This window comes from Arachis hypogaea, chromosome 12 (genome assembly GCF_003086295.3).
Source record: "Arachis hypogaea cultivar Tifrunner chromosome 12, arahy.Tifrunner.gnm2.J5K5, whole genome shotgun sequence".
NCBI classification, from domain to species: domain Eukaryota; kingdom Viridiplantae; phylum Streptophyta; class Magnoliopsida; order Fabales; family Fabaceae; genus Arachis; species Arachis hypogaea.
In genome coordinates, this window is record NC_092047.1 from 105159281 (window position 1) to 105175914 (window position 16634).

Here is a 16634-nt window from a genome sequence, read left to right on the forward strand (position 1 = left end):
TTAAATCAACAAGGATGAATGAAGAACACAATCGATAAATCAAGTCGAAGGAGTGACCCCAAGCAAGATCAGTCTTCCCTCAATTATTGTAAACTCTTTTAGTGATAAGATCAGGAGTTGTTGATGATGCTTGTTCTTGAAATTGTGGTGTTCCTCATAGTGTTTGAGATGAAGACATTTTTAAAATTCTAGCAAAAATAATACAAGAATTTTAGCAACAAAAAATTTACCTAAGTGAGTTTTTAAACAACACAGCAGCAACCACCAAAGTATTCAATTCAAACGTTATGCAGCAACAAAATTCAAGTATTCAACTCAAAATATTATCCAGCAACAAAAAAATTATCCAGCAAGTATTCAACTCAAAGTCTCAAACATTATCCAGCAATTAAAAAATTATCTTAGGTTATCCAGCAAAGTATTCAACACTATTATCCACTTAAACAAAAAGATTATCTTAGGTTATCCAGCAAAGTATTCAACTCTGTTATCCACTTATCCAGTAACAAAAAGATTATCCCAGGTTCAGCAACAACTTTAAACTCTAAATATTAACTAAATTCAATAACAATTCTAACTCAAATTTTCTCTAGTTCAACAACTTTAAAACCAAATACAACAGCAACATCAACCAAATTCAATAACACTTCTAAGTTCCTAACTCAAATTTTCTCAAGTTCAACAACTCCAAAATCAAATACAACAGCAACATTAACCAGATTCAATAACAATTCTAAGTTCCTAACTCAAATTTTTTCAAGTTCAAACTCAAACTTCCTCAAGTTCAACAACTCTAAAACCAAATACAACAATAACATTAACCAGACTGAATAACAATTATAAGTTTCTAACTCAAATTCTCTCCAGTTCAACAACTCTAAAACTAAATACAACAGCAACAACTACCTGATTCAACAACAATTCTAGTGAAAGAACAGAGTAGAAAACTTGAACTTGAAGGGAGCTCACTTGATTGACGGATTCTGACACCGCGACTGGCGCGACACAAAATGACGACGACCACCACCCGAGGGAGCTGCTGCTGCTTGATTGGTTCCGTCTGCTTCTGCCGCTAACGAACCGAACGCAGGGGCACGGGACCGCGACGACGACCAAGGTGAGGGGACGAGGTGAGAGACTGAGAGAGCGACGAACTGAGGTTGTGAGAGGTTGAGAGTGACGACTGTCGAGGCGATGGAAGGGACAAGAGAGCGACGAGTGTAAGGGTGAGGTTGTGAGCCAATGAGTGAGGGAGAGAGCACAGAGACGAGGCTGGCTGGGTTTGGGGGGGTTCCACTCAGTCTCAGCTTTGGCCATTAGGGTTTTATTAAAAGGGAAGATTGGGGGTTTCGAAACGACGCCGTTTCAGGTTTTAAGGAAGAAAAAAAATAATAAACTTGACCCGGACCGGGTTATATTAACCGGCCGGGTCACCGGGTTTCATGAAAATCCGTCGGATTGAACCGGGTTTGACCGGATACAATACACATTCGGTTTAACAAGTGGCTCGATCCGATCAGGTGACCGAGTGACCGGGTTTTCAGTCGAGCCGGATTTGATAACTATGCCTACGGATATAAATAAGCAAACATAAACAATTACGAGTTAGAGCATAATTGAATAGACTTTGAACATAATTTTAAAATTAAAATTTAAACCAATGAAAAATAACACAAAGAATCTCAACCTAGTACTTACACTAATTGCCCTAACTTCTTCATGAATATAGTAGTCATCACTTTGTTTGTGTACTAAATTTCATAACTCTCCTTTGCTCATTTTTCTTTCTTGTAATTCTGACGATAACAATATAGTTTATACTATCACCATATTTCATCCGATTAAAAAAAATATAGACAAGGAGATAGTTAAAAAAAAAAAAGAATTCAAACGTAAATTACCTTTTTTTTTTTCTGTCGCTATGTTTTGTCTGTCTTGCACGGCTGTATAGGAAGTGAGCTCTAAATTTTCTTTATTTAGCTTTTAAAAAGATCATTATTAATTTATTATTATGGAAGGGGGATGCTAATTAATAAGGTTAAAAATTCAATTATTTATATAAATATGTTAGTTTTTATGATGTTCATGTTCTTCATATAGTAGCTAGGTTTGTAGAAATAATAATGCATGTCATATTTAGTTTTCTATTGTTGCCTTAATGTGTTCTAAACATGTTATTACTTCTTATTTGAACTGTCCTCTAAGTACATAATAATGTGCATCATTCCATTCATATAAAACGTGTATTTAACCAATTAGCGGTTAGTTTGTCATTACAATTATTTTAGGTGTATATTAAAAATTAATAACTCGTAAAAATTATATGTTATATATAATGCAAAATATACGTTAAAAATAATTTAAAATAAATATATCTTTGTACGTAAAGAAAAGATTTTCATGCTGTGTTTTAGCGCAAGTCTGGAAACTTTGATTTTTATTCTAGATTAAAATAAAAAAATAAAATATTATTTTAATTTTTAATATTTGAATTAAATCTTAATTTAATTAGTCTTTAAGATTTTAAACGTTCTATTTAAATTTTAAAAATTTTTAAATAAATTTAATGTTATTTTATTTTTAAATTTGATATAAATAACTAATAAAGTGAATAACGTAAACATTAACAATATTTTTAATTAAGTTATATCTTTTTATTTGTGTGCGTTAGAGTGTAACAAGATAAGATCGAAGGAAAATGTGTTAGATTTTCACAATTATTATGTACAATTCACTAAAGAAAATGATAAATTATTTACTCTTTAAAGCTTATACGTTAAAGTTTGCAAATATTTATTTAATTAAACTTTTTGAAGCAAGGGATAACAATTTTGTATTTTTAATTTCATAATTTTTTTAACGTTCGAAATTTTGGAGTTTAAGGTTTATGGTGTATGTGGATGTACAAAGAATAATGTTTTTTTTTTTTAAAATATCATAGAAGATCATTGAAATGAGTATTTTTTTTGGAAGGGGGAGGGGGCCAAATCAACAGCAAAATTGACAGCGGAGGTGGTCACTATTAAACTTGTCGTTTTTCTAAAATGCTAATAAAATTGATGGCTTGCCCAGCCGTCGATAATAATTTAATAAAATCGACAGTTTTTCTGTTTATAATATGAGTTTGAGATTTTACATTCTTACTAAAATCGACAACATCGCTGTCGATATTATTATATAAAATCGACGCCATTTTTGTCGATATTTGATTTAATAAAATTGACAACATTTTCGTCAATAATATGCTTACTAAAATCGACAAAGCAGCCGTCGATATTTGATTCAATAAAATTGACAACATTTTCGTCGATAATATGCTTATTAAAATCGACAAAGCAGCCGTCGATATTTGATCCAATAAAACCGATACAGTTTCCGTCGATTTTTGTCTATAATATGCATACTAAAATTAACAACCATGACGTCAATATTTGATCCAATAAAATTGACACAGTTGCCGTCGATTTTATTATTTAAATATCGACAAATTCTTTGTCTATATATTTTTTTTGTCTATTTTAATTTAAAGTAGATACTAATAATAATAATAATAAACCCAAATAATATAATAGAAAAACGCTATAATCACTAATTAGTAATAGAAATTATGCTTATATATAGCAAAATATGTTGGATTTTTTTTCTGCCAAATGAAAAAAAGCAAGGTATTAAATATAAAATAATAATGGTTACATAATATGTACCAGTCTCAGAGCGCTAGCAGCGTCCAAAGATTGCTCTCCAGTAACCATTGTTGCAATAGCAGCCGAACTTTGCCATTTAGAAACTGTTAATAAAAAATAAATAAAAAAATAAAAGAAGAAGAAGGAATCATTATATATAACAATTGGTATTGAATAAAATTGAGCTATATACAACAAGTTTCTTTTTTATTTTTTTAAAGAAAATGATGTTACACATTATTATATTATATATTCTACAAGTATAAATAATAACCTGGAAGATCAGTGGTTGAAACATTATTGGCAGGTGTAACATGGGTTATTGCTGCTACCGTTATTGGTTCTTGTACAATAAAATTTGTGATGTTTTTGCTTGTTGAACCCTGCAGATTTGAATGTGCCTCTACGAAGTTTCTGGAAAACAAAACACTTATCTCACCACTTCTGCCTCCCAAGACATAAATCTCTGTCTCATCAACGTTGTTTGCCTACAATAACAACGACCAAAACATATTAAAATTATATATTTACAAAGATAAATTATACAATAATGATCATAGATAAATTATATATTAAATAAAATTGATGAAGACTTAAAGCCATGTACTACGCAATTTATTAGAACAGAGGCATAAGCTTTGAATTCAATATCTTCAAATAAAGAGATTAAACAAATACTTTAATTTATGGTTGCTTGCCCTAGTACAAACAAAAACAAAATATACAACTCTTTTAAGGAAAAAAGTTCACTCAAAGCATGAAATGTTTAATGAAACTCAAGATATTTGACTAAACTAAGGAATAAGACTAGCACACCATTCAGAATTAGCAAACTTAGAATTTTAGAATTAGTAAATAACTAATGTTTGCTCATGTCCTTTCTAGTAGTAGACTAATACACCAATCAATTGACAAGTAAACAATACATATAATTCATGCAAGAGTCCTCTGAGAACATGAAAGATTCTCTAGTACAAATGGTAGAAGACAATAACTTATGATACTCATTTATATATATATACATCTAGAGGGTATAGACAAGGGATTATAATTGATGAACCATGACCTTCAAAACTCAGATATTCCAATACGAAAAATTATAAATGAAATAAATAAGGTAAACAAACACATTAGAATTGCTGTGAGTTTTTTCTTACTTGTTTGGTCTTAAGAAATTTTCAGAACAGCAAATATCATAGTAAAGATTGTCTTTAAATAAAAAAGAGGGTTCTATAAGCAACTTACCAAGCAACTAAATATTTATTTAATTACTGTCCAAGATAGTAAACAAATTTCACAGGCCCTTGTCAATTGACATATAAAACTGCAGACAAAATATATTTCACAGCCCCACATACAATCTACCAATTTTTTCTATTGTATTTTTATTTCAGTAACTGTTCTAATACTTTTGTCCTATGATTATTACTAAATATAGTATAAGAGTGAACTAAGTATAAATGCATATTTGTACAGCAGCTGAAATTTTGATTATAGAGTACTCTGAACTATAACAAGATTGGCCCCATATACAATCTACCAAAAACTGAGTAATGTGACATTCATATTTCATAGTTTCATACCATACCGCAATTTATTTGCATATAGTTACAAGATCCATCCAGTCACATTGGTAGGGAACTGCAACAACATGTAGTTCAAGTAATCACCCGAAACAGATCCTGCACTATGACCAACTTCACTTAATCACTGGAGTAAAATATCAACAAGCTTCTACTAAAGTTTATAACATCAGCTTTCTACCCTTATGCAAATATCTACTAGCCTATTAGACAAGTCTCAAATCATTAAAAATTTATACAACTACCGGTACCATCAAGTTTTGAAGCTAGCACTCCGTATAAACTATAAAAGAATATAAGAATGAGATTATATAAGTGAACATGTCAAAATCACAATTCACAATGCTTATCCTACTTCCCTAAAGCTTAATATCTGAAAAGTTGATATCAAAACCACTAACTTCAGCTGATATAGTGGTTTATAGGAAAATAAGAGCAACAATAGCTTATGATATACAAATAAGAAATGAAATTTATGTTAAATGAATCACCAGGAAAGCCAGCTGGTAGAACAAAATCCTTGATTATCTGTGGAAGCCACGATATTCTTCCATCAAAAGAATGCAAATCTTGGAACCTGTTTGTTGTAGACCTATCCTCCCCAACAAGGATAGTTTGCAACTGTGAATCATCACCTAACACATATCTGCTCATAACAAGGGGGAAAATAATCAAATATGTAAAATGTACTTACCATAAGCTGTGAAGTTTTGTTCATAAATTAAAAAATAGGAAGAAGCCAAAGAACAAAACTTTAATAGTTTAAAAGTAAAGAGTAAAAACCTCTTAGCAGTACCATTGCTATATCTCTCAACCAATATCACTATAGATAAGCCTTTACCTCTAAAAATTAAAAACCACAACAAAATGAGAGGGGCAGTAAATAAATAAATAAATTAAGAAAAATGGTTTGTTTAATTCAAGTGAACCCTTCAAAATTAAACACTTGATCATAATTTAAGTAAATCAATTTTGAAACCAAAAAATGAAAAAGGAACCGACCCTTCATTATTAAGATGATTTTCATATTTGAGACTTGAATGCTTGGAAGAGCATTGGATTTGAGGGAAGAGCATGATTTTCATATTAGATATATTTCACAGGCCCCACATACAATCTTCCAATTTTTTCTATTGTATTTTTACTTCAGTAACTGTTTTAATACTTTTGTCCTATGATTATTACTAAATATAATATAAGAGTGAACTAAATATAAATGCATATTTGTACAGCAGCTGAAATTTTGATTATATAGTACTCTAAACTATATAGTCCTTTATTAAAAAGTTTAAAAAGGTTTCTTCCAGGGTTACTCTTACTTTACAAAACCATAAACTAATATTAATTATTAAAAAGATCCTGTGCTTACTAACTGTTATACTTATAACTTTTGACTAATGATAAACGCCATCCAATAATCACAAAGTCAACACTCGACACAGCAATTTCAATAGCTATAGCAATAATCCAAAACCCAATGTTTTGTAATTCTAGAACAGAACAAACTAAAAAGGGTTTCAATTTCAAACGATCCACATAATGAAGAAGCAATAACAGCAAAAAGGTAGGGGACTCGCAAAAGGAGAAGGCTCCACAAAGAGAGCAATTCGACGAGGCCTTGAATGGTTCTTGTGAGCTCGATTGAGAGAGAGCGAAGAAAAATCAAAGTAGGAGGAGCGACGGCGGCAACAGAAGAAAGAAGCGACAATGGCGCAAATGTGGGGAGCGACAGCGGCATGGCAGCAACGGAGCGCGACGACGGTGGCGCGAGCAAATGGAGTGACGATGGTGCAACCGTGACGCCTGCAGCGGAGAATGAGGGTTGGTGAATTTGGGGTAAAATGAAGGTTGGTGAGAAAAATTGGGGGAAAATTTTGTTCCTGAACTTGGGCGGGAAGTGGACGTGGATTGTGTTTTTAACAATAAAAATCGATGGTAAATTTATCGATTTTAATTTGAAAAAAAGCAACCCCATTGCGTCTATTTTATACATTAAATCTACACCATTTATTCGATTTTAGAAAGCAATTGAAATCGTTTAAATTTATCGACGAAAGCATTGTCGATATTTTAAATATAAAAATAGATGTCATATCCGTTGATTTTAAAATAAAAAATATTTCAACTTCTAGTTCGTCGACAATATGACGATAGTTAAGATGGATTAATGCATTCTAAAAAAATCGACGGCCAGAATCGATTTTATTATTTTATTTTTAATTATCTTTTTTTAAAATATCGACAGCAAGCCGTCGAAAAATATCGACGGGAGAGATAGCCGTCGATTTTTTGCGTCGAAAAATACGTTTTTTTTGTAGTTTGGTTAATTAATTAATTAGAGGAATGCTGGGGCAGCAACTTTTGTGATTTGTAACTATCAAATAGCCATCAATGATGGTTTTAATGGTGTGAGATTGGTGTGAGATTTTATTCAATGACTCACTTTTTTTTGTTGGTTACATACTGGCCAGAATTTAATAAGTTGCTGCCCTAGACTTTTCCAATTAATTATTAGTATATATTTTTAAAATAAATTTTTGCAAACTGTTGGAACATATATATGGACTCTATATATGATGATACTCTTTTATGTGCAAATATTGTATTATATATATACGATATATTTTATTATATACAAATGTAATTTGATTTGATCGTTGAATTTTTGCTGCTAAATACAGCGTTAAGACTTGAATTCAAGATCCTTTCATAGAAAAAATTATTTATAATACTACATACTTAATAAGTAAATCCTATGATGATTATTATTACGATGGTTATGAGATTTTGACAACGTAATTAAACAACGTAATTAAAATTAGGATCATGCTTAAAAAATAGGAAAAAGTTTGGTAACCAAAATTTTTCAGCCATAGTCAAAACTTTTCATATTTTACTTCATTTATATCATTTAATAACAGTTTTATTTTTTACTTCACTCTCTTATCATTTTACTTATCACCGTTCATTCTATTTATTGCCATTTTTATCAAATCTGCTAATTAATGATATTAATTAGAAAATCATATCCCTTTTTATTAGGTACTATTGTAATCAATACTTAATATTCTTTTTTATAATTTGATTTTTATATATAAAAATACAATAAAGATTAATAATAATTATATTTAAGAACGGTAATTATAATATCAATTACATTAAATAATTGCAATTGATTCTTTGTCCGTTATGGTATTTATCATCAATTATTTAAACTATATTTTATTATGTAGTTCAAATTATTTTACATATATACTAATAAATCATGATTCAAAATATTTTAATATTTTATTTTTGAAGACATTATACATTTAAATTAATGTATAATTTTTTAAATCACCGTCTTTGATAATTTAAAAATTTATTTCATGTTTTTCAAAGTGAAAATGATTTATTTTAATTCACATATATTTTTAAACTTTACTATAATTAGATTTGAAAAGAAAAATGTCAAATACCTAAATTAATTTATTCAATTGACAAATTTATTCATAACATCCACAAGTTCATACACATAACATCTATAATTAAGTAAGATACACATAACATCCAAAATTTTATATTAATAACATCCATAATTTCATACTCATAACATTCATAATTTCATACGTATAATATTTATAATTAACAAATTTTTACAATTAATATTACCAAATTTTAAACTATATGTCTTGTTATATATTTCAAATTATCTTACATGTACACCAAAGGGTCATAATTTTAATATTTTTTATTTACTATTCATATGTATACTTATTTATTGATTTTAATACGACGAGTTAATAATTATTTTTTAAATTTTATTTTTTAATTTTAATTTTTTTATTTTATAATAGCCTATATGTAAAATATGAGTTGTATACCAGAAGTTGTTAAATTCTCTAATTTAACATCCATATTTTTATACGTATAATATTTATAATTTTATATATATAATATCCATAATCAATAAATTGGTGCTAATTTATTATTATTTATTATTTTATTTTGCAGGTCATGAACCAACAATTTTAGATATTTTTTATTTTCAATAAATAAAAATTGATCAAATTTAAAATATTTTATTTTTTATAAAATGTGTTGAGATGATTTGAGTTTTTTTTTTAATTAAAAATATAAGAATTTGAAATTTTTATTTGGAAGAAAAAATTACACAATTATAAATACATGTAATAATAATGAAGGAGAAATTTTCGCAATTTGATTCACATTAAATTTGGAATTAACTTTTAGTATAATTAAATAAGGAAAGATAATTAATGATATAAAGAAATTAATTGCGTCAATTAAATTAAAAGAGTGATTCACACTCTCTTATAAATACAAATACTATTAGTCATATACCTTTATTTATTATCTATAATATTTTATTATCTATAATATTTTGGTTACGTAGCATTGCCCTAAAAAATATTACTAAATAGCTAGTACAAAAATATGAACTTAATTTTAACTATATTTTTTAATTAAGTGTTATCAAAATTTTATAACCGCTATATCTACTATAATAATAACTACTATAAAATACACCTATTCGTTATTATTGCACACATTAAATTTTAGAGAAAAAATATGGATTAATAATTATGATAGTAATAATAAAGTCTTGAGACTTCTTGGGTAACTGCAATTTTTTATTGATATTCATTGTTATTCAATGTTATTTTGTTCTTCAAAAAAATTGAATTTTTTTTTTATCAATAACCAACCAATACTTTTTTATAATAACAACTCAAATTCTTAACCCTCATTATGTTACAATTGTTTATCCACTTTTTATGGGATGATTATTGACTAAAAAAAATTGGCTTTAGACAAAACTCTTTTCATAAAGAATAATGCTAAAGAGATAATAATATAAAATTATTTTATTTAATTTAATATGTATAAATTATATATATATATATATATAATATCTAAAATTATATATTTATTATATTTACTATTATATTTTTATTTTAAAAATAATTAATAAATATAAAATAAGATTTTTTTGATTAATTTGGGTTGGTTTTTATTGTTTTTTAGACATTTTCGTTTCGTAAAAAGGTAAAAATTTAAGTGTAGATAGTCGAGAATCATTAAATAATAATTTAATTAAATTTGTCAAATCATTTAACGATTCTCAACTTTAATTTTATGTAAAATAATTAACTGTATTTGAGTTTCTATATAGTAAAAATCATGCAATTCATTGATTTAGAGGACACTTATAATAACACATGGGAAAAATATAGGAAACCAAGTGTCTAACCAACCAAAAAGTGAACAACTCAATTAATTATAATTATTAATAATTAATTTTAAATTTTTTAAATTCAAATTTTAAAAAATTTAAAACTAATTAAGTAAACCTAATTAAAACCTATAAAAACCTTCCTCTTCTCTCTCACATTAACCTACCCACCTCCAATAATCACACACACTCCTTTTTCTTTTTCTCACTGTCAAGGCCCTCTCGGCTCTTTTCATAAGAACACGACATTTTCGTCCAATCCAATTACTTATCCATGGTGGATCTCTAAACAGAACATGGTATCCTGCATTTGTGTATAATTTGCGTGTACCAAGATCTTCTTCATAAGTCCGAAATACAAGAAACTGGAAAGCTTCTCACACTCTTTCAACAATGCAATAGCTATTTTCTTCCTCCTGTAATCACCAGTTAGTTTCAGAAATAAGTTTCAGAAATACACACCGTCAAATCGGTCAAATCGCGATTCCATCACAATTCAATCCATCTCTGCCTTACACTTGGTTCAACTTCAGGAATTGTTTAAGGAAAGAGTAGTGGAGCACGAATTATTCTTAAACAATTACAGAAATATAAAAAAAAATTATTTAATATGAAAAAAAACATCCTAATACTTAACAAAAGAAATATTCAGTTATATTTTGACAAAAATAATTAGATATCTATAAAATTTAAAAAAAAAACTATAAAATTCTTAAAGAAATAAAGACATTCACATTTGTAATAAAAAAATTTAAAAATATATAAAAGAACATCCATTTAATATGAAAAAAAAAAAAACATTCTGATCCTTAATAAAAGAAACATCCATATATATTAACTTATTTTTATTAAGATGAATTTTGAGATCCAGCCCATTAAAAAATTGGCCGGAGTTGTGTGAATCCCTCTTGTTCCCTAGTGGAATTGTTAAAGTGAAACAACAATCAATAAGGCTTCCATCTTAAAGATCTATATCTCTTCCCACCACGACGTTCATATACAAAATCAAGTTGAGGCACAATCTTGTATAGAGCTTCCTCTACTTTCTTGGAGTACCACAACCTCCATTTCTTCCACAAAATCAGTGGCATCATGAATATTCCAAACCCAAAAGTGAATCCCAACTCTACACTTAACAAACTCCAATTAACTGAACTACTACCATGAGAGTTAGTAGTTTTAGATGATGTTGGTAACAACCCTTGCTCTTCTCCACCACAACCTTGTGTCAATGGAGGTCCACATAACGCTTCATTTCCCACAAATGAATTTGCTCCAAACGATTGAATTTGAGTGCCTGTTGGAATTCTCCCTACAAGATGATTATAGGAGAGATTCATGATGGCAAGAAAAGATAAGCTTGCAAGCTCAGTTGGAATCTCTCCCCTCAGAGAATTCATTGACAAGTCTAAGGATTCAAGATTTCTCAAGTTTCCCAAAGTTGAAGGAATATGGCCTGAGAATGCATTGTGAGACAAGTTAAGAGCATGCAGTGCTTTGAAACTCATGATCTCTTCTGGTATTGGCCCTTCAAATTGGTTGGATGAGAAATCCAATGAAGTGAATGCAATGAGAATCTTTTCCAACTTCATTTGTTGACCTTTGATTACAATGGTAACTGAATCCGCATACCTACGAAGACCTGAAACCTCTCCATAGACATGAGAGAGCAAGTGATCTAACACATAAAGTGGCTCAACTGTAACAAGTTTGGCTAACTTCATTTTGCTGCTCTTAGAGAAAATTGTAGTTATAGCATCAAGATTCACTGAATAATTGATGTTGATATCATAAAAATTAAAAGATAAATGTCCAAATCTTGATTTATCTTTATCTTCATCATCAGACATCAATTCTTTCCAAGTCTGAAAGAGTGTTGTTGGTAACATGCCACTAAATTTGTTGTCTGCTACATCAACAATTTGAAGCTTTTCCCAATCGCCAATCACATTGGGGCATCCAATCTGTCCATAGAACTTATTTGACCTTAAAACCATGACACTTAGCGAAGAAATGTTCTTCAAGAAGCAGGGGAACTCGTCCATTAATTGATTGTTTCCAACATTTAGGAGTTGGAGATTTTGGCAGTTAGCCAAAGATTTTGGGAGGCCTCCATTTAAAAGATTTCCATTGAGATCTATAAACCTTAGAGAACATGAAGTTGAGAATAATGTATCTGAAATGTGGCCATTGAGTTTGTTTCCAGCAAGATTTAATAGTTTCAGAGAGCTACTCTTCCTTGTTGTCAAGCACTCAGGAATGTTGCCAATGAAGCCATTATATGAAAGATCAAGCATTCTAAGAGTTGAAATATTGCAAATGGATTCATCGATTTTTACATAAAAATTGTTGTTTGAGAAAAATATATCAACTGAGTCAGGAATAGAATTACCAATATCTGATGGTGTAATAGAACTGAATCTATTATTTGAGTAGTCCAGATGAACAATATTTTTTGTGAAAATGGGTGCTGGTCCTTGTAATTGATTTCCATGAAGATCAAGGTAGAACAAAATTGAACTAAGATTTTGGAAAGGACCTTCCATATCAGTCAAAAAATTGTTGGAAAGATTCAAGAAGCATAGAATTTCAAGTCTCCAAATCCAATTGGGTATTGTTCCTTCAATTTGGTTGTTGGACAAATCTAAAAAGAGTAAAGAAGACTGATTTCTCAAAAATGCAGGAAATACCGTCAACTTACATGAAGCCAACCAAAGATTGATCAACTTGGGGAATGGAAGATCATTGTCATCCACAATTAACAAGTTGTTGTTTGAGAGACCAAGTGTTGCCAAATTTTGTAGCCTTTGAACAACACTCAATTGTATGGTGCCATTGAACTTGTTTGTGGAAAGTTGAAGTAAACTGAGACTTTTCAGTTGAAAGATAGACAAAGGAACACGCCCTTCAAAATTGTTTTCACTTAAATCAAGCATCTCTAATGATGAGGAGGAACCATTTGGGAACTCTTCAAGTTGGCCATCAAATCTATTGTCAGCAAGAAAGAGCAGCTGCAGAGATGGAAGTGTAAACAAAGATGAAGGAAGTCTTCCATCTAGAGAGTTAACTTCTAAATTAATGCTCACAAGATCTATAAGGCCTTCAAAATGGGTGGGTGAAAGTGTGCCCTTTAGATAATTATGAGTAAGATACAAGATTCTCAGAGCCTTGGACCTATTGAAAGATGGAAGAGGACCAGTAAGATTATTGAATGACAAATCAAGATAAACAAGTTCGGCAAGATCGGACAATGAATTGGAAATTGTCCCATTGAATTGGCAATTTGATAGATCTAGTGTTGACAATTGTCTTAACTTGTTAATAGACTGTGGTAAAGGTCCTGAGAAATTTGTGCGGCTAAGATTCAAGTAATGGAGAGATCTTTGATGTAGAAAGTTTGATAAAGAACCATGAAGGCCTTGATTATCTGACACATCAAGGACATGAAGTGATGAAATTTGGAAGATATTTTTTGGAAAGACTCCACTCAAACCACAACTTCTGAGTTGCAAAGTGGTTAAATTAGACAAATTACCAAGGTACTCAGGAATTGGGCTTGCCAAATTGTTATGGTCTAGTTGAAGTATTGAGAGAGATTGAAGCTTTGTCAATGAAGAATCAAGAGGACCAGAGAGATTGCAAGATGACATACTCAAAACTTGTAGACTTTGCAGGGAAGATACAGCATGGCACCAGTCCTCTCCTTTGGCTGAAATTGCAACACCATCTAGATACAGTTCTTTCATTCTTGTAAAGTTTTGCACAAACTCTACCATGTTTGGCTTCTCAAGTTTCAAACCATGTTTTGATGATGAAGTGATTGTGGTAGACAAATCAAGAGTCTCCAACTTGATCAAGTAAGAGATTTCAGGTGGAATTTGCCCCATGAAACCAGCATTTGACAAATTCAGATACCTGAGATTCTTCAGGTTTTTGAACTCAGAATAAATTTCAAAGTGGAATTCATTATAAGCCAAATTCAAACTCCGCAAATATTGCATGTGGAAGAGACTGCTGAAGTTACCTCCAACTATAGATTCTTGGCTTAAATCTAGATCCACGACATGTCCCTTGTAGCAAGAGACTCCATTCCAGTGGCAACAATCGTGAACATGGTTCCAATGATTTTTGGACTGAGTTTGGTTATATACGAGGCTGTTCTTCAAATGGAGCAACAAAGAATGTTGATGACCAAGACAATGGGAAGTAGCAGCATTAATGGTGATGGTAAAGTTCACTAGGCACAAGGGTTCTAGCAAGCAAAGCCATATAATAAGGGTCGTTCTCATCATCATCATTGGAGGGAAGCAACTTATTATCTATGATAATTGATAAATGGTTTTTAGCATTTGATTATATGTTATATCCTTCCTTTTATAGATTGCAAATCACACATTATATTCCCTCCTCATCAAATTAACTATATTTTTTTTTATTTTATTCATTTTAAAAGTTAATGTATTTAGATAGAAGAATTTAAGTTTGATGCACGAATTTACACAATCGTACAATCACGTTTATTCTTTTGAATGACTATTCATGCGGTCAATGGAAAAGATAATTATTTTTGTTGATATAATGTTACGTAATTAGATGCATGTGTAAAATTATTTTACGCTTATATACATCAAAAATAAATTCTTAGATTAAAATGTATTAAGGTGTTTGCTATGGTGTCTAAAAGATGTTATCTAATTGCTAAAATAGGTTAAATAATTAATTTTAAATTTAAAAATATAAAAATTAAAAAATTTTAAATACTTTTATCTAAATTATTTTTTAGAGACCAAACAAAAGTCACTATAAAATTGGCCATATATTAAATATACTAAGTTTTTAATAAACCAAAAGAAAAAAAAGTGAAAGCGTGAAACAGACCGCTAATTTGAATAATTGAATTTGAAAAGGAGATAGCGTGAGTCATGAATGAGAATCAGCAATGCTGCTTGTTTGGTAGTAATTAAGTCAACAAATGTATACACATTCTCAGATAGTCTAATTAATTGCATAGGGTTTGATTTTGTTATCCGGATATACTGAGCAAAGTCTTCCGGATTGTGATTGCACGAAACAGACAAACAATCTTTCCACTTATTCTTCATTGATGAAACAAACTTCATGACTTTGATATGGAAATTCAAGATATAGTTCAATAATAAATCACCCATTAATAAATGAGAGAATCAATTAAATCAACTCGTATAGTAAAAATGAGAGAACGAGAGCGAGAGAGAGCGAGAGTGTGGGCGAAAAACACTGGGAGGGATAGATCTAGAGAATATTAGGGTTTGGAAACAAAAAGAGTATCGGCGTTTAGAGCATGATTTCTTCACCATTTTTGTGAGTAATTTTTCGGAAGACATATCAAAACGAGAGTTATTCCATTTGTTCAACTGGACGGGACGCATCAATGATGTATATCTATCCTGAAAACAAAAAAAGTAAAAATATATACATCTTCACTTTCATTCGGTACACAACAAAAGGATGGGCGTTGAAAGTTATAGTGAAAATGAATCGAATGAGACTAAGAGGTAAGGTCGTCTTTGTGGGAGAGGCTAAGTACAAAAGAAGGTCGGGAGCAATGAACACAAATAATGGACAAAGAGGAGATGAAACACAAAACCTCACGAATTGGAAGCCAGATAGAGAAGTAGTGCCGAATGATGATGTGTCATTTGGACAGGATTTACGGGCCAAGAAGGTCGTGAAGGACCCACATGGAAATGGTTGGACGAAGAAGGTAGAGGCAGCAGTGGCGAAGGAAATTTTGGAATGGCTACAGCAAAGTCTTGTAGTGGGCACGACAAAGCCAATTAATTTTGGATCCTTGCGGGAAACGATCGTGAAGAACTTACCTAATGTCGTCCAGGTTAAGGAAATGGGCGCGTACAAAGCTCTCTTGACTTTCGATAGTGCTATACATGCTGAAGAAACATACACCTTAAACATCAATCGCCTACTGCATTTGTTCCACAGTGTATGGAAGTGGGAGGAGTTGGAGCATAGTAAAACTCAAAGAGTGTGGCTTGAATGTTTTGGGGTTCCACTACACGCATGGTCTGTCGACACATTCAAAACGATAGGAGGCCAATGAGGTGAAGTAGTTGGGTGTGATAGAGAGACAAAATT

General features: G+C 30.5%; 1 protein-coding gene and 1 long non-coding RNA gene across 2 annotated transcripts; both read right to left on the minus strand.

Moving 5' to 3' along the window:
- Window positions 1-3566: 3566 nt before the first annotated feature.
- Window positions 3567-7186, minus strand: LOC112728033 (uncharacterized). The gene is made up of 5 exons (XR_003166090.3): window positions 6050-7186; window positions 5758-5912; window positions 5272-5365; window positions 3958-4171; window positions 3567-3787 (listed from the first exon to the last, which is right to left on the minus strand). It is a non-coding gene; the product is annotated as an uncharacterized lncRNA (long non-coding RNA).
- Window positions 7187-10944: 3758 nt separating this feature from the next.
- LOC112730429 (uncharacterized) lies at window positions 10945-14933 on the minus strand. Its single transcript, XM_025780515.3, has one exon. The coding sequence runs from the start codon at window positions 14798-14800 to the stop codon at window positions 11447-11449; it is 3354 nt and encodes a 1117-aa protein (XP_025636300.3). The 5' UTR covers window positions 14801-14933; the 3' UTR covers window positions 10945-11446.
- Window positions 14934-16634: the final 1701 nt, after the last annotated feature.

Coding starts and splice junctions, on each gene's coding strand:
- LOC112730429 (XM_025780515.3), bottom strand. CDS start 14,800: ATGATGATGATGAGAACGACCCTTATTATATGGCTTTGCTTGCTAGAA.